This window comes from Poromitra crassiceps (genome assembly GCF_964638095.1).
Source record: "Poromitra crassiceps genome assembly, chromosome: 15".
Lineage (NCBI taxonomy): Eukaryota > Metazoa > Chordata > Actinopteri > Beryciformes > Melamphaidae > Poromitra > Poromitra crassiceps.
The window spans coordinates 8,630,775-8,652,477 of record NC_139634.1 but is presented as its reverse complement, the minus strand read 5'-3'; the positions used below and the strand labels follow the sequence as shown (position 1 = coordinate 8,652,477).

The 21,703-nt window shown below is 43.9% G+C and overlaps 2 protein-coding genes across 3 annotated transcripts; one reads left to right on the top strand and one right to left on the bottom strand.

Moving 5' to 3' along the window:
- Positions 1–866: 866 nt before the first annotated feature.
- On the bottom strand, positions 867–14,996 carry fam193b (family with sequence similarity 193 member B). Of its 2 annotated transcripts, none has more exons than XM_083652409.1 (10): positions 14,741–14,996; positions 13,450–13,728; positions 12,329–12,515; positions 6,643–6,864; positions 4,930–5,350; positions 4,194–4,377; positions 3,795–4,040; positions 2,558–3,680; positions 2,381–2,456; positions 867–1,842 (listed from the first exon to the last, which is right to left on the bottom strand). In XM_083652409.1, exons 1-10 carry the CDS (start codon positions 14,903–14,905, stop codon positions 1,746–1,748), a joined length of 3,000 nt encoding a protein of 999 aa, XP_083508535.1. In that variant the 5' UTR covers positions 14,906–14,996; the 3' UTR covers positions 867–1,745. The 2 variants fall into 2 exon arrangements, with proteins under 2 accessions (XP_083508535.1, XP_083508536.1); XM_083652410.1 differs by having other exon boundaries at positions 2,567–3,680.
- A 1,298-nt stretch (positions 14,997–16,294) lies between these two features.
- mxd3 (MAX dimerization protein 3) lies at positions 16,295–21,663 on the top strand. The gene is made up of 6 exons (XM_083652014.1): positions 16,295–16,427; positions 17,315–17,411; positions 17,578–17,607; positions 18,135–18,249; positions 19,369–19,534; positions 20,308–21,663. Exons 1-6 carry the CDS (start codon positions 16,358–16,360, stop codon positions 20,424–20,426), a joined length of 597 nt encoding a protein of 198 aa, XP_083508140.1. The 5' UTR covers positions 16,295–16,357; the 3' UTR covers positions 20,427–21,663.
- Positions 21,664–21,703: the final 40 nt, after the last annotated feature.

Here is a 21,703-nt window from a genome sequence, read left to right as displayed (position 1 = left end):
ATCTACATTCCAAACATTAAGATAATGTTCTCTAGATGAATATAACCTGGAAAGCGTCAAGAGATGTTATATGAAAACAAAATCTCAGCACAGATTGAGGAAAGAAATAAACCATCTCACTGTGAGCCTTCAAATAAAATGTGGCAAATAATGTCAATCCAGAGGCCCTCTCCCCAAAAGTATAATCTCTTGGGTTGTTTTTTTTCATCATCAAGACTTGGATTTCAGATACATTAGCAGAGGCGGAAGGGGGCCACCATGGTCACAGTATAGATTACTGTGAAGATAGTAGCATGGTTGAAAAATATATCACACACAACCCCCAGAAATCATGACAAAAGGGCCTAAAGAAATCACTGAATATGTACAAACATTGGAATAATTGTGTGAAACATTAGGCTATGTGATATGCCCCAAGTTTAACATGAACTTTGTGCACTGGTGTAGCTTCAACTGCAAGGGCTGTGTCACTGCTGGAATTTGAGGGTCAAAGTAACAGTTCAAGGTTGCCAAGACAGCGGTAGGGGACTCAACCGTAGTTCTACTGGACAACAGATAATAGTGTCGTTGACAAGGCGTCAGATTATAGAGCTAGATTATAGAACACCGTGGAAGAGATAATAGTTCAAGTTTAACACCAAGGGAGGATAGACATTGAAGCAACAGACACAGCGAACTTTGCCCAAGATAGGATTCGGGGGCAGCAATTGTTTTCTTTTTACATAATCATGCACGGGGAAATTTGAATTTAACTCATCGTGACATCTTCTAAAGATGCATCATGTGAGCCAAGTGTTATACACAGTAAATTGAAATCCCCCCCACACAAGTTTATATTAGTGTTGTTGGTGTACTGATAAATTTGCAAACATTCATGTAGAAAAAAAAAAAAAAAACTTAATTTGACAATTTCATACAAAAAGATAACAGCGTAGTAGATAGGCCATCAAGCGTTATTTCATCTTTCTATTACTGATTACTACATACCGTAATTGGTTGATCGAAATAAAAAAATTGAGCAAACCATTCCGATTTAAATCTACCAACAACCGCCAAATGCACTGCAGTCTGCTTGCGAGAAAACATTGAAAGGATAAGCATGGCACACAAACACAATCCTGAAAAGTGGAGGGTGCCACGTGTCTTTCCCTCCAAATTAAGCTCACAAATTGTCCTAAGTTCCTCCTTAACAGGGCATTCTTCAAACTGTCTATTCTAAGCTGAAATATCTCTAGTGTCTCTCTAGTGAGATTGGTGTAGTAGTGGGAAATAAGATAGAAAACCACAATCAATGCACAATGTAATAATGGGTGAACAACAATATTTTTAGAGCACCAAATTGAACATACTGGAATTCAGAGGTTTAACAACGTTAAAATGTCCCAGATTTGCGATAAAAACATATTTATTTCATGTAAGGTAACTGTTTACATACTACATAGTTAAGCACATGGATGCAATGGATTTAACAGATGTTTTTTTTTCTTTTCTTTTCCATTTTGCACCTCTCATTTAGTGAACATTGCAAAGATAGCAAAGGGCCTTGGCCCTTGTGAATGATCCCTGGCTTGTTAGCCGAAAGTGTTTCAGTCTTCTGAATGGAAAAATGATTTTGAACCAGGGTCCCTTGGCTTTAGTGAGGAAGAGAAGAAAATAGGGAATGAGAAAAGGCCTGGGGCCAAACAGGGGGGGGGGTCTATCGAGACAGTCCATGGTGGGAGGTTTCATTCTGGCACGCATCCAAGTTATTGAGCTGCATTTGAAGGAACCTTTTTGAGGGTAAAGTTGGACCAGTTCACCGCCACCTTCTGCCGGGTTTGTTTCGCAGAATCAAGGCAGAACCTAGAGTGAACAAAGAGATGGGGAGAAACAAAGAGGGAAATAAATAAAAAAAAGCCATGTTTTAGCGATGCAAGAACAATTCATCAGTATAAGGCGTGTTACGCCAATTAGGGATGCGCCGATATGACAATTTTGGCCGATACCGATAACCGATATTAACATTGCGGTTATGGTCGATAACCGATATTTACCGATGGCGATATGATCTCTATAAAAAACACATTTTTTATAATATTAAAATTTGGTACATACTGAAAAACACATGTAAACACTGTGAATTTGAAAAAGTAATGCATTTCTTTATTTCCAAAACATTTGGAAAAGCCCATAAATCATAGATTTACTGCATTGTTTCCTCTCAATGTGAAAACATTGGCTCATACTGATAACCGATATTAACACTGGAACATCGGACCGATGGCGATAGGTTAAAAAATGACTAACATCTGCCGATACCGATATGATTGTCGATATATCGTGCATCCCTAACGCCAATGTAATAACAGCATTCTTACAACGCTGACAGTATTGAGCTTACCTCTTGAAGTATTCCACCTCCCGATCAATCTCGTCCATTTCTGTTGGATCGACATCTTTGGGGAGAAATACATCCTCTATGAAAAAATAATCAGGGGAAAAAAGAAAGAATAGTTAATTTCTTGGAAATAATTAAAAACGTGCATACCATGTATATAAATAGATATAGTTTCAATACCAATCGCACCGCCGGATTTTTCTCCCTTGTTCTTGTTCTTCTTATTCTTGCCTTTGGACTGCTGCTGCTGTTGCTGCTGCCCATTTGCTGGAGTGACGTGGTGAGCTCTTCCATCTGAATCCTGCTCAGATCGGCCTCCCCGTGTCTCTGTGTCACCTCTCCCCCTCTGTGCGTTGGCCACACCGCTACCGGCTCCGCCGGCCGCTTGTTTGGATGATCGACTCTCCTCCGTTTTCTTGGGCCCGTTCCTCGGAGGCTCCGCAGAGTGCTGCTGAGCTTGTTTGCTCCCGGCTTTTGAGCCATTCGAACCCGTTTCGGCCACTTTAGACTCGTTGGTTTTCTGCGTGTCGTTCCCGGAGACAGCTTTGGTTGGTTTGTTGGGATTCTGCTCGGACGCGGGGGGCTGCTCCTGTCTTTGCTGCTCCTGTCGCTGCTGCTGCTGCTGCTTTTTACTCTTCTTGGACTTTGCAGCACCGGCGCCGGCTGTGGTGTTCTTGGGCTCGGGGGCGGCGTCCTCCTTAGGTTTAGCCGTCGCTTGGGCCGGCGGCGCCTGCGGGACGCTTTCGGCTCCGGCGGAAGTGCATCTTTCTGGGGAGCGAACCCTTATGAGCTTGGAGAGACTCGGGGTAGTATGCAGCCGCTGGATATCCTTGGGCCCAGCGGTGACCCCTGCTGCCGGGGTGGTGGTGGTGGTGGTGGTAGTGGACGATGGGACAGTGGCTGTGTCCTCCCATCCGTTACCCAGGCCAATTTGGCTTTTAAAGGCTCCCAGTGAAAGAGGGGCCAAGTCGAGGTCTATCTGCTGCAGGTCAGAAGAACCGTTGAGATGGGACAGTAAATGGTTGCCCTCCAGCGTGGCCGCCTTCTTTGGGAAGTCGTTGACGTCCAGATTGAGGTCATACATGCTGAAGGAGGCCCGGATGGAGTCCTTGATGGTGTTTTTGATCTCCTCCAGCCGGCTGGTGAGGAAACTGTTGACCCGCTCCAGCTCCAGCTGAGGCCAGTCCAGCAACCGGCTGGCTTCAGAACCGTCCGGAATCGCCTCGTCGACGTCAAGAGGCTCAGGCGGATCGGAGTTTGGGTCGCTGCCTGTAGCCTCCATGTTGCCCTGCTGCGCCTTATCCTGAGACACACGTATTCGTACAGTGAGCACACGCAGACTCAAACGCACAGAATGCTAAATTAGAGAGTGGTAATATATCGGCTGATGATCCGAAATTGTATTAAATGAGCATACCTTCTTCTTCTGTTTGTGTCGAGCCCGTTTGGCAGCCTTGGCACTGTTGACGGGTTTGGGCTCTGAACTGTTGATGAAGTCCAGCAATTCGTCCACGTCCCGGTTGTCGACGGTCACCACGGTACCAGGAGGCGCTGACGGATCGGAGTCCTGACGCTGAGGGAGCTCCTCTTTGCGCCGGGTCAGACGAGTGCGGAGCTTCTCTCGGATCTCCGCGTAGTTACGGCTCGTCGGTGCGGCCGGAGGCTGTGAGCAAAAAGCGAAAACATCACGTACATTAACGACGCCCTTTCATGGATTGGGCATTATAAAATGAAAAACGGAAGATATTCTGTCACGGTAAAGAATACTCCTATCGACTACGAAAGAGGATAGAGGACAACAAAAGTTGCAAAGTACCGCGTTGTGTCCGAAGAACTCGCAGTAGCAGCAGTCGCAGTACTTCCCGTCCTTCTGGTTGGTGGAGGATGAGGCGCAGGAGCTCCTCTCAGAGCTGCTGTCTTCATCCTCGCCCTCCTCCAGCTCAGACGGAGGGTGACACAAGGTCCCGTTTGTCAGTTTGTGCCCCTTACATGCCTGGTCCCTACAACCACAACAACAACAACCACAACAACAATCAAATGTCATGAGAGCCATCACATAGACAATTCCCCCTAATTACACAAGACGTGTGGATCGTGAATCACCAGAGCTAAATAGTACATTTCTCAATTTCACTTGATCAAAAAAAAAGGCACTGTTTGGATATTAGGGACGTAACGATAACCGTGATCAAATTCCTTACAACAACCGTACCGTTACAAATTTTCATTATCGTTAAAACCGTGTTACCGTGATTACAGTGCTTTGAAAAACTTGGTAAATACTGTCCATCATCAACCAAAATTGGCAACCGTCTCCCAGATGCAAACGTGCAGCCTTGGAGAAATGATTTCAGCGAGTGTATCAATCCTTTTTGGGTCCGAGTTTTCAATATAAAACGTAAAATGATTTCGGTGAGTCTCTCAGTACTTTTTGAACATTTTCAGCACTTTTTTTTTTACGAATACCGTGATAATACGATAACCGTGATCATTTTGGTCACGATAATCGTGATGTGAAATTGTCATACCGTTACATCTCTATCAGTACTAACCTGCAAGCCCCAGCTGTTAGATGGCCCGCATTGGGGGAGGCCACTGTTCCCCCGTTGTTGTGTCCGTTACAGGGGTGGTTACAGCCCATGACGGAGGTGCCCAGTTTGCTGTGCTGTTGTTGTTGCTGCGTGTTGACGGCCGGAATGTGGGAGTTCTTGCAGGGGCTGGGCTTGTGGAGCGACGTGGGGCTGTCTGGAGCGGAGGAGGCCAGTTTGGCCGGAGGGCCGTGCAGGTTCGGTGCCAGCGGGGAGAAGGGAGCGTGGGCTGCTGCTGCTGCTGCCACACCGGTGCCATGCTGCCCGGGGCTCTGCTGCTTAGGGGGCAGGAGGGAGGAATGCTGGGAAGACAGGCCGGTGGGACTATTGGGGGGTACAGACAGGTCCGAATGTTGATGGTGGTCACTGGGGTGGAAGGCTTCACCTGGGGGGGAAAAGGAGGAACAAGAAGGAACAGGGGTTGCTACACATTTTTCCATTTCAAAATTCCATACTTTTCCATACTCAAGATTCCAGACTTCTCCGGTAGATATTCTCAGACCATATTTGGACATCGGAAATACCAACCGGTTCTCACAGAGCGTCCAAATACGCCGCTCTGCGTCATTATTGCGGATGTGAGAACGGGTACCTTTCGCATCATATCTGGATGCACGCGTACCTCCAGCACAGACACCGGATCTTCCTGGTTTAAAGAGGCTCGGAGCGCCGAGCACCGTTCTCTTCCTGGTTATTTGACCGATTAACCGCCTCCCTTGCCCCCCGCCTCAGAGGAGGCTACCTCAGAGAGAGGAGGCTACCTCAGGCCCGGTTTGGCCCGGTTAACGTTTTGCAGGAGCCACGGCTCGAATCGCCGGTTCAGTTTAGGCAAAGCAAAACAATTTGGTTGGGTTCAGGCAAGTAAAATGACTGTTGGGTTTTTGGCAACAAAAGCAACTTTTAGCTGGGTTGTTTAGGCAAGTAAAAGAATCATGGTTACGTTTAGCAGACCGGTTTGGGAATTGGGAATATAGCCAGATGTTTATTATGTCAATAAAAGGTTTTAAAATCCAACTGTTAACATGTACGGGTACATTCTGACACCATGAAAAAACACGCACTTGTATTTATCAAGTTCTTTTTTGAAATTCTGAATTGTATTATTTTAGAAAAACCAATACTGTAGTCAGATAGTCACAATAGACAATAGTCTGGAAACGCAAATATGTCTCCGTACTCTTTTCCTTTTTCCATACTTTTCCAGACCTGGAAAATACAAAAAGAAAATGCCATACTTTTCCAATCCTGAGAATAAATCACTTCATATTTCCTGTTGATCTCGACTGTAAACTGTTCAAAATAAGGTAAAATCCCCCAAAACATAAATAAACCTTTGACAGGGTGAAAAAATACAGTGAGTGTTTGTATTGAGGTCTGCACAACCTTTTTCATGCCATGTCTTTCCGCCTGAGGAAATCTATACAATCCCTACTCAGTGTTTGAAAGCCAGTGGGTTTTAATCATGTGCCACCGGAGACAGAAGAAGAATATGCAGTTTTCATTGCAACCAAACATCGCACCGTTTAGATCTGTTGAAGGTGTGACACACAAATCAGGTTGTCGTGCGAAAACCTGCACGAGTGAAAACCACCGTGACGGCAAACAGCCACGCGGCCTAACAGAGAAACGGTTCATTCTGCAGACGTGTGCAAAGAGTCAAAGAGAGGCGTGACTCACCTGGTGGCGTTGGTCGACGGCACATGGTCTTGAAGTGCTTGGGAGTGGTCTTACAAAGGTCCGCTGAGGTAGACAGGGGGTTCCCAGCAGAGGAGCCGCTGGAGTTCTGGGATGAGGGATGACTGTAGGGACACACCTTGGCGGTCCCCGACGTTTTAGCAGATTTCCCCGGCGCCTCATGAGGTCCTCGTTTCTCATGACAGGCTGATCCCCCCGTTACACCTGGGGGACGGAAACATACGTGCCACTGATGTCAGTATGACTTTCAATATTTTAGTTCACACATAGAACAAATCAGTCATATTATGTCACTTTTTGATAGGGTTGGGGGCGATATGGACTAAAAATTATATCTCTGTATTTTTTTGCCTGAATGGCGATACACGATGTATATCTCGGTGTTTTCTAAGAAGTGGGCCAAATAGGGGTTGAACAAAATATTGAAATATCGATATATCGTGATATTTCCTCGATACGCTGGCACAATATTTTGATACCATATCGTGATGCCATATGACATTTATCCTGTGAAGTGTATTTTCTGCATTATTATTTATTTCTGTAAACTTAATTTACACAGATTGAAAAGATTTGAGTGAGGCATCATTTTGTATCCTTCCTTTCAACATTTTAACTTCTTTTAAACATGTTAACTTCACACGTGGAGTCATGGACAAGTTGCAGTCCGTGTGTGTTAAAGAGGCAATATGCAGTACAGTACAGTCTATGCACTTTGTTGTACAATGTTTCATGTCAATTCTGTGAATACATACATAATTCCTGCTTCATGCCTTTTTAAGGGGTATTTTTTCATCTTCAGTTACACAGATATTGTGATGTATCGTAGATTAGATTTCGTGCAATGTATCGATTATCGCAGAATCGCCATAACATCGTTATCGAGCGCCAAGTATCGTGACATCATGTCGATTTTAATGCTGTTTGCCGATAGAGTTCAATAAAAGTCATACGCTACTTAAAGGAAGGCTTTCCCGTGGGGAATATGAAGATATATTAAATCTCACGCCCCTAAGGTTTTCGAATCCGTTGAAATTTTTGAAATTGGTTGTTCACAGCCTGAGCAATCAACCAAAATCCACTCTGTGTGTGTGGGGGGGGGGGGGGGGGGGCTGGTGTGGGGGAGGGGCGGTTGCGGGGAGCCGAAATCCTACAGTTCCCACAATGCACTGGGCTCGCGTGGCCTTGGATTCCACGACCACCCCTCAGGCATTTGGCTGATATCAAACTCCAGTAGGTGGCGGTAATGCACATATATGTTTGCCAACCGCCATAAAACTCAAAGAAGAAGAAGGCTTCGACATAAAAACATTAGGAGAAGAAGAAGAATATTTATTTATTTTTTGCCTCCAAATTGCACCAAATTTAAACGGTAGTATATATGTCGGGAGATGTCTTCATAAAAAAAATGTCATGCATTTTCCTAGGAGTTATGAGCATCTGATGTTGTAACTATTTCATGTAAAAATGTGTAAAAAAGGGTACATTGCTCAGCGTTGATTTCGTAACTTCAACGCACCTTCTACTAGATGTAAAATTTGACGAGCTTTCCAATGCCGCCAGTCCCGTGTCTGTAGGTGCTTCCGTTCCCGAAATATGGTTCTTTGCAAGGAGCTATGGGAAGCTAACATTAGCTAGCCTAGGCGATGCGGTGAAAAAAGATGGCTGCCTTTTGTTTTTCTTCAGGACCTCTGAAGGGGCATGGAGGACCTCTAGAGGCGGGACCATGGCGGCACATCCCCAAAACACTTGTAGTTTACAGCTGCTCTCTTCCGCAAGTCTGGACTTGACGCTCCGACGCGTTTTACGTCAGAGCGTCAAGAAAATAATGTGAGAGATGCTTGATAGCTCAGGCTGTGAACAACCAATTTCAAAAATTTCAACGGATTCGAAAACCTTAGGGGCGTGAGATTTAATATATATTCATATTCCCCACGGGAAAGCCGTCCTTTAACGGCCCCTTAAGAAATTGCTACAATATGCAGTGAAGTAGATTAAGCAGCTCAGTTCAGATCCCTTGAGACTCGTTTGCTATCACTTTTGACTTAAATAGCTTGATAATATTTGTGATCACCAGGGGCTTTAATTCAGAGCTTTGCAACCGTTTTTCAGGAAGTGCCATATCACATTTCTATAAATAGTCAAATATTCCATATATGATTTAAGCTTCTTCTGTGCAGAAATGGCAGAGCTCAGCTCAGTGTGCGGCGCACACGCTCCATCATGTATAACTGCTGTCCGTTACCATAACCTGAGAGCTGCTATTTAGACACATCACACAGGATAGAAGCAGCCTAAGAACATCGAAGTGGTAGAAACAATGCAACTATGTACTTAGTACATGGCAACTGTACAACTAAGTAACCTGTAGCAAGTAATCTCATAATATAGTAATACCCTGCCCTGCACACATACTACTTTGAGACATAGCTGTCTCAAATAATCTCACCCAATCAGAAGAGCGACTATAAAGAGTTCTCAGTCTCTGTTCTCAATTACAGAAGACTCCATCAGCTAAATCCGGGATGATTAGCAAACATTGTATCTAGCTGGTGCCAGCTGACTACTGTGCCAATAAAATCCTGCCTATTAAACTTTAAAGCCTGCATACAATAACATGTGCAAATACTTTTTTCCAGACCACCTATATGGAAACGCAATATCTATTTTATTTTGTTTGCTTTCTTTATTAGATAATGCATTATTAGACTGAGCTCCAACGGGTCCTTTCCTTGATTACGGCCTCTGATGTGTTACAGTTAGCATTACTGTTGTGCTTCTTCTGCCTCCATCCCTGCAGCAGACGGGCAGCTAGCCCGTAGCACGTAGCACGTACGTTCTCCACCTGCCCGAGACCTGATTCACCAAACAAAGCAGCGTTTAATTGCCTACCATTTCGCTCAGCACTTGAACGGCTTCGTAATATACTGTAGCTACTTAATCGAGAATATCGTCTGATAAAAAGTTGCGGATGGCACTTTGTCAGCCCGTGTCTGGTCTTTTGCTTGTGGAAGAAGCTGAGGCGGAGGTGGGAAGAATAAGGAGAAACCGCACTGAATCATGCAGTGAGAGAATCAAGGGGCTTTCCCGAAGGCACGTCGTCATGAAAATATCCGTGTATTGGAATTATGAGATGAGATAAAGTTGGAAAAAAAATTAGCCGAACGTTTTGTATGTGTCCTCTCTTCTCCGGCGGGGCTTAGCTACCAGCTGACCAGCCAATCAGAGTGATTTCTCTCACAGACGGTGGCCCGACGGCGATCAGCTACCAACTGACCAGCCAATCAGAGCGATTTCTCTCACAGACGGCGAGCGGCCCGACGGCGATCAGCTTAACGGCTATTTTTGGACTTGGACCATATTTTCTCATCACATCGATAATCAATTCAAACGTAAATCTTGTCAATTCCTTTAGTATAGAGCTACTTCCATAGTGTTTGCCTAGCTTTCTAATACAGTCCTATCAGGCCAGTGAACACTTAATATAAATACATACAAATTTTCCTTTTCAATCACACACTGCTCACCCTGAAATGTCTATATGTACAACAATGTCTATATTTACTTTTTCAAGTTTATCCACTGCACTACTTTACACTGCGGAAGCACACATGAAATTGTGTTCTCTGCCGTTGACTGATGAGGCAGACAGCAGCATGAGTCTTGACAGCTGGAGCCGAAGCTCTGGCACATGTAGACATGTAAACAACAACAGAGCGCCAAAGCAATGGCCAAGATAGCATTAGCATCAACACTGCCTGCACAAGTAAGGCATGTCATTTACATCGGTACTCGACGGTACAGTTCCCCCCCCCACCTTCATTTATACAGGGGGAGTCTCACTGAGAGCAATGCTCTTTTTCAGGAGCGCCCCGTTCACATTCACACCTGGAAACTGACCAGTAGAACCAGTCTGATCTGCTGGCCCAGGGATGCAAAGTCATGGGTAGTGAAAAAGATGACAGATACCAGGGCAGACATAAAACCCACTCAGAAATCCTCCTATTTTAGGATGAAAAAGGTGAGTGTCACCTAAAGGTGACTAGTTTGCATCGCTGTGCTGGCCACTGAGCAGCTCCACTGGAGCGGTTGGGGTTAAGGGCCTTGCTCAAGGGCGTCTCTCAGTGGCGGTAATGAGGGAGGGGCAAGCGCTGCTTTTTCAATTTCCCCGCCCAGATTTATCCTGCCGGTCCGGGGATTGAACAGATGACCTTCCGGTCACAAGCTGGCTTCTCTAACCTTTAGGCCGCCACTGCCCGATAAGTAGTTTAGGTAGTATATGTGCTGTTTTTGTACTGTGAATTGATTTGAATGGCTATGACAATTTTATCCTTCTTTAGTGTGACATCAACCTGCCAAGAAACAACAGATGAAAATTAGCCTGGTGGATAAATCTGGCATAATAAATTTGATTTTAAAATGTCCCTTAATTTGCACGCCCCGCCCCAACCATCTCAACTATCTCCTATGCGATTAATGACATAGAACATGGATATTATTGACAGCTACTGGGCAAAACAAAACAGACTTTTTGCAGACGAACCATGTCAAAGAAACAGTTTAGAGAAATCCTGTGAGCGTGTTGACTTGTGAGTGTTGTTGGTCAGTGGAATGGAGAGGAGAGCAAGACAGGTGCGCGCAGCGTGCAATAGGTAATCATGTTCCCAATTAATGGACGGAGCTCATTATGCCTATAAATATTTGGCAGTAAACACATTATTCATGCTGGTTATTTCCTTTTATTGTATACAGTATATAGCTACTGTGAGGCAGGCTATACTTAAGTGCTTTTGGCAATGTGCCTGTAATATTTAATATAATAAAGTAGCCTATAATAAAACGTTAAAAAAAATAAAGAAAAAGAAAATCTAGTGAGTCACATGACCGCGGTATTGCGGTGATGCAGTTACCATCGCAGCCCTAGGCGAGACAGGAGAAGTTCTGTAGTGAAGCAGTTGATGAGATTTGTTAGAATTGATCGGTGTGATGAAAAATTATGAGAAAATAGGATCCATGTCAAAAATGGCCAGAATCATCCTATACATTTTAAGCAGATGCGCTCTGAATTATATTTGATCTGCAGCATTTCCTATTTGATATTTATCATTCACAGGCCGCCATATGAATATGAATGGTTACCGAAGCCAACCCCAGTGCTTTTGGTTAAATCATGCAGATGTTACATTTTCACGGGAAATTGGGTCATTTTTAAATATATCTCAGCAATATGAAAGCATTTAAAAGTTCTCACGACGGGCACATCTAAAAAAAACTATGATCCCGATCCTCACTATGCTGAACTCTGAGGAACTGAGAAAGCAGACTAGACTGCCTTAACAAGATGCCTCTTTATTCTTCTGAAAAATGCCAGACAGACACACATTTACTCAGAACTGAATATGCCAACAACCACGGACGTCTGTTATTTTTGGACCTAAGCCTTAGTTTTCCATCCTGTTGATTGATTCTAACCAAATTCGTGTCCATTTCCACACGACAGTGACCGGAAGTTGCAGCGTGGCCTGAAAGTACGGATCGCAATGTTTTCAGTGAATTCTGTCGCTGTCATGAAGTGTGATCAAATGAAATGCTTCATAAAAAGAAATGGGTGTGAAACATGTGCCCGGCCGGGGAGACCCCGCTGAGTAAACCCCCTGTGATGACAGACCTTGCTGCGAGTGCGAGGAAGCGTTGTGGTTACAGTGGACCCCTCCTCCGTTGGTGTGGGCAGAGTTCCAAAGGCCTGACAGCTTGTGGGCTGACAGGAACGAGCTTGGGTCCCAGTCCACCGAACTCTGCTCCGGGTAACCGTTCCCACAGCTCTGCGACTTACAGGACGAGTGCGACAACGGTACCTGAATAAGGGAAAATAAAAGAGCATGAGGTTAACCGCAGGGGCTGATTGATGGGCCTAACGTTTTGACACTTCCAAGTGGCTCGAGGGTGTCAAAATGCTTTTCCGTTTCTAATCCTGGTAACGGATTTATGGAGTATGACAGGATGAGGGGGGGAAAATGCAATCGTGCAATCCGGCCACTCTGCTGAAGTAGCATTGTTATTTAGCACGTGCCGGTGCGCCACGAAACAACAACAAAATACAACCACAAAAAAGGAAGAGATCTTGAGCAGCACGTTCAGCTGATAAGGCTTGGAAGCAGAGCAAAGGCACAAGGATGATGATAGGCCATCGTTTGCATAACATGGAAAGTGTTTATGTAAAATCGACGAAGAAAGCCGTGGCTGCCTTACTCACGCCAAAGAAATTAAGACACTTATTCACTTAACATACAAAAATAGGACACTTTGGAAGAGACAAAACTTCGGGTCCTTACACATCGGGAGCGTTTTTTTCCTTCTTCGTGCGATGAATTCGCACGTCAATAATATTTTCCGAACCTATATCAGTCAATGCAACCGTGCAGACCAATGGCGAGGTTTCGCCGAGCGCCGTTGAAGGTCGATTTGTCAGAAATTCGCTTCCGACGTGTACACATCTGTTGCTGTGATTGACAGGCGGGTCCAAATTCGCATCGCAATTTTCGTGCTGTATATTCGCATTGCTCTTTGTGCGTAACAGCCTTTAGATTGCGTGCAATAACACAAGGTGGTGGTGTATAGATAGACAGATGACATTAAAGGGGCATGCACGTGTAACCCTCTGTGATGAATGAAGGTTAGATGAGTGCCGTCGATGGAAATGCAACACAGTTTGACTGAGGAGCAATGAAAAGAAGTCATGAAAAGGGATCTAGCTATTATCATGAACCAAATCAGTTCCCTTTTATTTACCGCCGTGGGCTGCTCCTGGGTGCTCCGCCTCTCCTCCTCTTCCACACTCTTCCGGCAGCTCTGGCAGATCCACAGAGGCACCTCTCCCAGCAGTGACTGGGACAGCGAGGGCACCGCGTCAGCCAGCTTACGCCCGGGGACGTCCCGCAACAAGGCCTGGGAGAGCGCAGGCACGGTGTCAGCCAGCTTGGTGCCGTGGCCCCCGGGGAGCCCGTTGGCAGAGCTCGCTCCCCAGTCCTTGAACTCACGGTGGCACAGGAGGCAGCAGGTCTGCATAGGCTAGGTGGAGGATGAGAGATTAAGACAGGTCAATGACTAGCATAATCGTGATAGTCTTATGGCTTCTGAAAGAGATTCATATTTACGGGAAGACCAAGTAATTCAGAAACTGTACCATTGCTTAGAAAATTTGCAAACACATTACTGTTTTAAAAACAAGTTGAATTTCTTGCATTTCTAACTAAGCATTTTTCAAGCAAGTAGTAAAGCAGATGTTAGAAGCTAGGTTAAATAGCTGATGGGGTAACTCTCGCTCTGCCTGCAGCAAACCAGGCTGTTTCCTTCAGTTTGTGGTTACTTTCACCTGTGAGCCTGTTAACTCAGATGTAGGTAACATAACAAACGCATGGACTTTTAGCCTTTCCTTATGTCGCATTCATTTCACAGAGGGCATAAGTAACAAATTATAAAAGAAGAGAACCAACGAAGTCAATTAATAACAGGGCAGGTTTGAGGGTTAACATTACCCTCAGAATACAATGTCTCCTTCAGCTAGCTACTTCGATAGCTGGTTAGCAGCAACTGCTGGATAAGCAGCAAGCTTATTTGCAGCACGCTAGCTACTGTCGACAGACTGGCTAGCCTACCAGCTAGCTAACGTTAGCTGCGATGAGTGAAGAACGTTCAAAACGTTGCAAACAGGGCGACTTGTCCGAGACGAGGCACAATGTCACCTGTCCAGCGGAGGAGAGGGGCTGCAATGCTAGTCACACAGCCTCAAAGCCTGGGGTGGTGATACCTCCTTTCGCTTATCGTAAGGTAACGTGAAACGTATTATTTATTTAATTATCAAAATGTGCCAAACGACGTGAACACACTCCCTGTGTCCCGATCGCACTACAATGGCGAGAACTTTGAGCACAAGGAAGCATGGTTGAATTGTATCCTTGCATGATCGACACATAAATAAAAGCAACAATGGAGGATGCTTGGATTAGCAGGAGTGTTAGCTCGGAGGCTAAGCTAACGTAGCTGTTTTTGCAGTGAGAGACGCTCGCTCGCTGCTAGCTACCTGGTTCGCCCTGGTGGTGGCCAGTCTATCCAGCCCTGCATCTCCTCCGCCGCCACCGCCAGCTGCATCGCCGGGAGAGACGGGGTTCTTCGATATGGTGGTCTGCTGTCCGGGCACCAGCTCCTTCTGCCCGGCCCCTGGCTGCTTGCTTTTCTTTCTTGCCATCACAACGGGTGTTTGTAATATCCTTTGGCCTCAGTTTGCACCAGTTTGGATTATTTTACGAGCACAGTTTCGTTTATTCTTTGGACCTCAAATGTTCTCTATCTCCTCCAGTCAAGACAACAGTCAATATGGCGGAGGACTGGCACACTCTGGAGTTCATAGGTTAAAGATACTACTGGCAAAGCTTGGCTTCACTCTCTTCCGCAGACTACAATTGAAAGCGTGCTGACGCGCTGAAGCCACGGCCATAGTTCGAGGCCGCCATATTAAGTGGTGGCAGGCAGTCCTCCACTGTCTGGAGTAGGTGTCTGTCTGGAGTGTATAACCGCATAAAACAAGCATTTCATTCGATTGCATTATGTTCAAGCATTATTACGATGTTATGCCTCAGATCTCTAAATGCATAATGTTTTTGCGTAGTATCACTCATTTCTGTATGCGGCCCAATGCATTTTGTAGTTGGATCTGCACTGTAGGTTATATAAAATGAAAATGAAAAAAATGAAAACGCAAACAACAACAACAGATGACAGTGGATGTGTTTGGGATGTTGTTTAATTGACCTTTTATTCACTCAATAGGGCCATGGTCTATATAGGAGAGGCAAGGGAGAATAAACAAAAACAAATAACTTTTCATACTACTACTACTATTAACTACACCTGTAGGCTATATAGTTTGCAGATGAACAGGTGATGTATCGTTTAAAGAAGTGTGTGGATCAAACAAAACGTGAAATTGTGCATAGGCAGAATATGGAGGTCAAGTTGATTAAATGTTAAAAAATAAAGGCGCGCTGTGGAAGTTGAAAAGGGGTGGTCGATGATGGGGCTTGATGGTGACGTCTCTATAGGGTGTCTCGCTGCCTTCAAATGCTTTCGGAAATATCGGTGTTATGGCCTAAACGCACCTGAACGACCATAACGACCCAAAGAAGTGGTAAATATCAGTGGTAATTAAAGCGAATTTTACTTGGACACTCGAGTTCCCAAGAAGTTGCGTTTAAGAGAGAATGGGGGCATGAGTCTGTTCTGTTGACTGTTAAAGTGATATATTTATGTATTATACATTATTGTTTGGAATATTACATGATTAGCATTGCATGTTTAAATTTTAAAGCAGATTTGTCACTTTTTTTTCCAACTAAAATATCAATCGAATACATGCACATTTTTTCTTCATTGTATGTTTCTGTTGCTGGGTGTTTGTTCAGTCTGTGGCACTATAATGAATGATTTTGTTACAGGGTACATTTTGTTGCCATTTCCGACAAAAAGCACTACCCGAAAAATGGTATAGGACTTAGAAGTCGGAGCTTCCGCAGAGCACCTGAAGGCGGCACCAGTGTAGGGGTTCGTTGAACTGTGGACGTAGCATACATAGCTACTTCAAGGCTCTTGACATACACACAGGAGGCTGAGCTGCATCACTCACTTTTATAACACATTTAAAATGGAACCGAACATTTGCAACATCCAGGTGCTTCTTCAGGCCGCGGAGTTTTTGGAGAGACGAGAAAGAGGTAATTATTACATGACAACAACTGTCAGTCTATGGGGGGAGGAAGTTGGTTAGCGGCAAAACAACAAAATGCACAACGAAGAAAATTCTAACATGCATGCAAAACATGCACGAATAAGTAATAAGGGGGAATTGCTTCACAAATAATCGAGATCCTACCTGTGAAGGTTGTTAAACTCGGTCTTCCCAGTCTGCTCAGTGACCTACATATCGCTCTCATCTTTGTACTCAAAGGCGCCAATTCTGCCCCCGTTTGAAAATGTATCGCAGCGGCGCTGAGCACTGAACACAATGAAAGTGAGATTGCAAAGTTGTCTCCAGTTTCTACTAATGACGTATCGAAGGTTGATGTTTCTGCTTGTGAAGATGTAGCCATCTGTTTTGCAAATAGTTACTGCTTGATGGCGCCAAAAGCAGGAAACGAAACGTCAGGCGGGTCCTGATTGTTTTTGTCCACGTCAATTTAGTTTACTAGTCTATGCATGCTAGCTTGTATATTGGTCGAATAGATATACTAATACGGCTCATTTTACAGGGATGCAAACAAGTCACCTTTAGGTGACAGTCACCTTTTTGATGATCAAAAATCCATGATTTCTGAGTGTGTTTTTTTTATGTCTGCCCTATCTGTCACCTTTTTCACTATCCATGACTTTGCATCCCTGATGCTGCTATTGTTACTCGTGATGGAAAAACATATTAAGGGTTAACAATAAAAATCAAAGCCAGAGCACTAATGTTGGGTATCAATAGCTGTTTAACACACAGGTGTGTGTGTGTGTGTGTGTGTGTGTGTGTGTGTGTGTGTGTGTGTGTGTGTGTGTGTGTGTGTGTGTGTGTGTGTGTGTGTGTGTGTGTGTGTGTGTGTGTGTGATCTCTCCTCTACAGAAGCAGAACATGGCTATGCTTCACTGCTGCCTCTTAGTCCGGACGACTCGGATAAGGGAAGCAAACGGAGCAAAAAGATGACTGCTGGTGGCAATAGGTGATTGCATTCACAACAGTCTGCTGGACAGGAGGGTGTGGCTCTCAAACTTGACATTCTCGTTTTTCCTCACCTAACCACTCAACTCACTTTGACCTTACTAGACTAAGCAGCATTCTCTCTCACTCTTGTCTGTGAAACTGATTCAACTCTTTCTTAATTGCAGGTCGGTTCACAACGAGCTGGAAAAAAACAGGTATGAATATTTAGTTGCATTAAAAACAATATGTTTATGTGACCGATTCTACCTCTTAGTATTGATTTAGATTTATTTCCTTTGTGGTTTATATTATTTCTGTTTTAAAGCAAGATGACTTGCTTTAAAGTGGCATCTGAATCAATTTAGACCTTGATTTCAATAGGGTTAGGGTTTCTATTAAGTACTCTTCCTTCTTGTGTTTTACGTTTGGTTTTACCTATTTGTAATCTTGGTACCATTGGCAAAAAAGAGGCCTCTACCCCTCAATGTATTTTCCGAGACCTATATAAAGGTCAAATTAATTTGCATACTATTCACTTACATTTGAGTTAGCTGAAGGTTGTAGTTGTCTTTTTCATCTCCAGAGACATTGATTATTTTGATCATAGTTAGTAAAGAAGCTCAGAGTAGTAGTAACCTAGTAGTACCACTAGTTGTTATTAAAGCGCTTACAGGCACAACATTCGTACAAAATATCCTATTTTGCATTGATCACGCCATTTGTTGCCTGTCGTGTTGTGCAGACGAGCTCAGCTGAGGCACTGCCTGGATCAGCTCAAGAAGCAAGTTCCCCTGTCATCCGACTCGATGAGGAACACCACCCTCAACCTGCTCAGACGTGCACAGCTCCACATAAAGGTAAACACACCGCGCTGTCACACACAGGAAGACTAACCTTCACATTGAGTTGACCTGCTGATAAGAGGAGCACGGTGTTGAGAGGATGAAATGAAGTCACACATTGTTATCCGCTCTGGTGTTCTGCTTTGACACGCTTGTTCATACTGTTCTCTTGCTCTTCATTTCCACGTGACGTCGCTGTGTTTTACAGGCACCGCTCTGTGTTGTACTTCTCTAGGAGTGCTTGGTGCTTTCCTCAGTAACACCAATGGCCTTATTCCAGTGTATTAACCCATTGATACCTGATGCAGCATTTGTGTGTGTATCCCTTTAAGACCGCGAACCGCGTCAACGCGGTTCGCAGTCTTAAAGGGATACACACACAAATGAGGGATATACACGCAAATGCTGCATCAGGTATCAATGGGTTAACCTATTGGAAATAATTTCAAGTAGTAGTACATATATTACATATTGTGTTACACTGTTATCTCATTACTGCTGCTACAGTATATCATGCACCATATCGCTGTACATATTTTATTACTCTGACTGTCACTTATCTGCAAACCATGTCAACACAAAGCTCACTTACTTTTGCTACCTCGGATGCTACCTCACCTAGCTGGCAAGTCTGTTTATACTCTATTAATACTGTTTATATCTGTTAATACTATCTAATATCTGTTAATATCTGAATCCTTTTAGAATACGTTATAATCTTTTTAGATCCTTTATATATCATTTGTTTATGTCTTGTATAATTTGGTAACCCTAACCCTATCAATGTTAGATGAGCACCAACCACACCAAGACAAATTCCTAGTATGTGAAAAGAAAACACACCATGGCAAATAAAAATAATTCTGATTACTGTGTAGGTACTCGATGACGATCTCTCTAATACATAATGTACTTTGAATAGTGTAAGATGCCCTCGTTAAAAGGATAATTTTATTTCTTAACCTGCACAGTAGCATTGTGTAATAATGGATTGCTTTTCCACGGGTTAATACACTGACTGGAATAAGGCCAGTGTGTTGTTCCTCTTTCCTCTTCCTGGTCCTGTGTCAGTGGTGTCTGTAGTAGTTACTGGCCTGGCCCGGTGATCATATCTCTGTTGTTTCCCCGCCTCAGAAGCTGCAGGAGCAGGACGAGCGCGCGGAGCACCTGAAGGGCCGCCTGCGCTGGGAGCAGAGGGAGCTGCGGGTTCGACTGGAGCAGCTGCAGAGAGGCACGGAGAGGATGAGGAACGACAGCCTGGGCTCCGCCATGTCCTCCGAGAGGTCCGACTCAGACAGAGGTACCAACGACTCCTCACATCTCGGTTCCTTCAGTCGAGATAACGAAAGCACGTTTTGAAGCCGGTTATGTTGGGCTGCGGTTTCAGATTCAGGTTTAGTCTCCGAGGTGTTACTTTCTAGCCACATTTGAGTCATAGGCTGTTTTGTTGTTGTCGACTTTGTCTTAATCGGCAAAATCTCTTTCGTTAACTCTTTGTCGCATCCAAACCCAGTCTCTTCTCTTTGTGACATCTATATTTGCTACAAGGGTACTAGTTATATTTATGACAGTTTTGAATGGAAATATATTCATTTAAGCGCTCTCTCTGAAGGCAAAAGCATAAATTCAAGCCGTGACCGGTTTTTGTTCATCACCAGATGGAGTTATCCTTATTCTAAAAGGGAGCATGTGGGCAATCTGTCTGTTTCAAGAATTTTAGCCAGCCAGCCACAGCTAGGCCGTATTACGTGCGATCGGCCTGAAACTTTCAGGAAGTGTAAAGAGCACCTGTGCGGGTGACCTAACAGAGCCAGATTTTTTAATTAGGTAATTGCCCTAATTACCTAATGATATGATATCACTCAAGCAATGATGTCATCAGTGATGACTCCCATTGGTCCACTACTTTATTCTAATTCGACTTACCGTGCCAAGTTGTTGATATTTATGTCATATGTTGATGTTTCCCTTATTTGTCACCAAAATTAGCACCGTTTGACTAGACAGACTAGATATTGACACTTGTGTTTTTCTCTGCTAATGGGATTTGACGTGTTGTTTGTGATATTACAGAGGACGTGGAGGTTGACGTGGAGAGCATCGTGTTTGAGTGTGTGGACTCTGATGGACTGAGTTTGACACACACCGACGTGGACCACTGTTACTCCAGCATGGACAGAGCCTGGTTATGACAGCAGTCCACGCAGCTCATGAACCTGGCCAGGAGGAAAGGAAGAGGAGAAAACATTCCAAAAAACGAGGCAGAGAAGAAAATGGAGGACAGGGGAGAATGGAGAGAACATGTTACTGTACAGTTGAACTCTACTTTTTCAATTCTCCTTCCGAAATATGTAACAGACGTCTGACTACAAGCTAAGTGGTGATGTTGGGCCCTGATGAGCTGTGTCCATTTGCACTGAATAGCAGTTCAAACCACTGGGCTGGGATGGACAACACATTACACATATCTATAACTATCAAATAGGATCATAGTGGCATTTTATTCCACGGCCATGAGCTGTGTGCTTATGTCTCTTATCACGTCGAAGCATTCAAATAATTTCCACTCCGAGTTGTTTTTAAATCTTTCAAGGGCTGTTTTAATCAAAAAATGTGTAACTTATTTTTTTCAGTATTATACTGAATTCTGCCTTAAAAGTGGATTTGGTCTACTGCTATATACACCGCTTTTCTTCAGCACTAAGCTGCTCATGTTTCAAGTCATTATGTGTAGCATGCACTTATACAGGAACCTGTACTATGTATTGATGAGAATTGTCATGTATTTTTATTATTTTTCTCTCTGTTGCACAACACCTTCACACATTGCACTTGTTTCGTCTCAGAGGGTTGTGGTGGGTATATCAGTCTGAACAGTGAACCGAAAAAACTGGTCATATTTGCACATATTATATCTGCCAATTAAGCAATTATACCACATACTCATTTGGTGTATTTGTACACAATTTGATGGTAATTAAGTGCAAGAATATTGACGCTTATACCTGTGTTAAGGACAAATGGTGAAAGAAATGCAGTGACTCCTCGCATGGGTCTAATGATTAATGTTATGTTTTTTCTTAATTGCTAATATGAACTTGAATGTTTCCACGTCTGGTTCATTATTACAATTATGCACTTAATTGCATGTGCATTTGTCAATACAATGTCAATTATGCATGCAGCAGATTCACCAATTGTCAAGACATGGTCTACTTGTAATCATTATGCAATTTCTGCTGTATTACAAGTATTTGTACATTATTCATTATTGTCTATTTAATAACTCTGAAGTGCATTTTGCCTTCAAAATTGTATATGCAATATGCCTTATTACCTTGTCACAGTATGTATGCAGCATTCACCTGTCTCTCCTCCCAGTGATACTATGTAGCGTTTTTGTAATGAATAAATATTTTCTATATTTAATATGTGGTTCATATTGTATTACAGCACACAAAGACTTCCG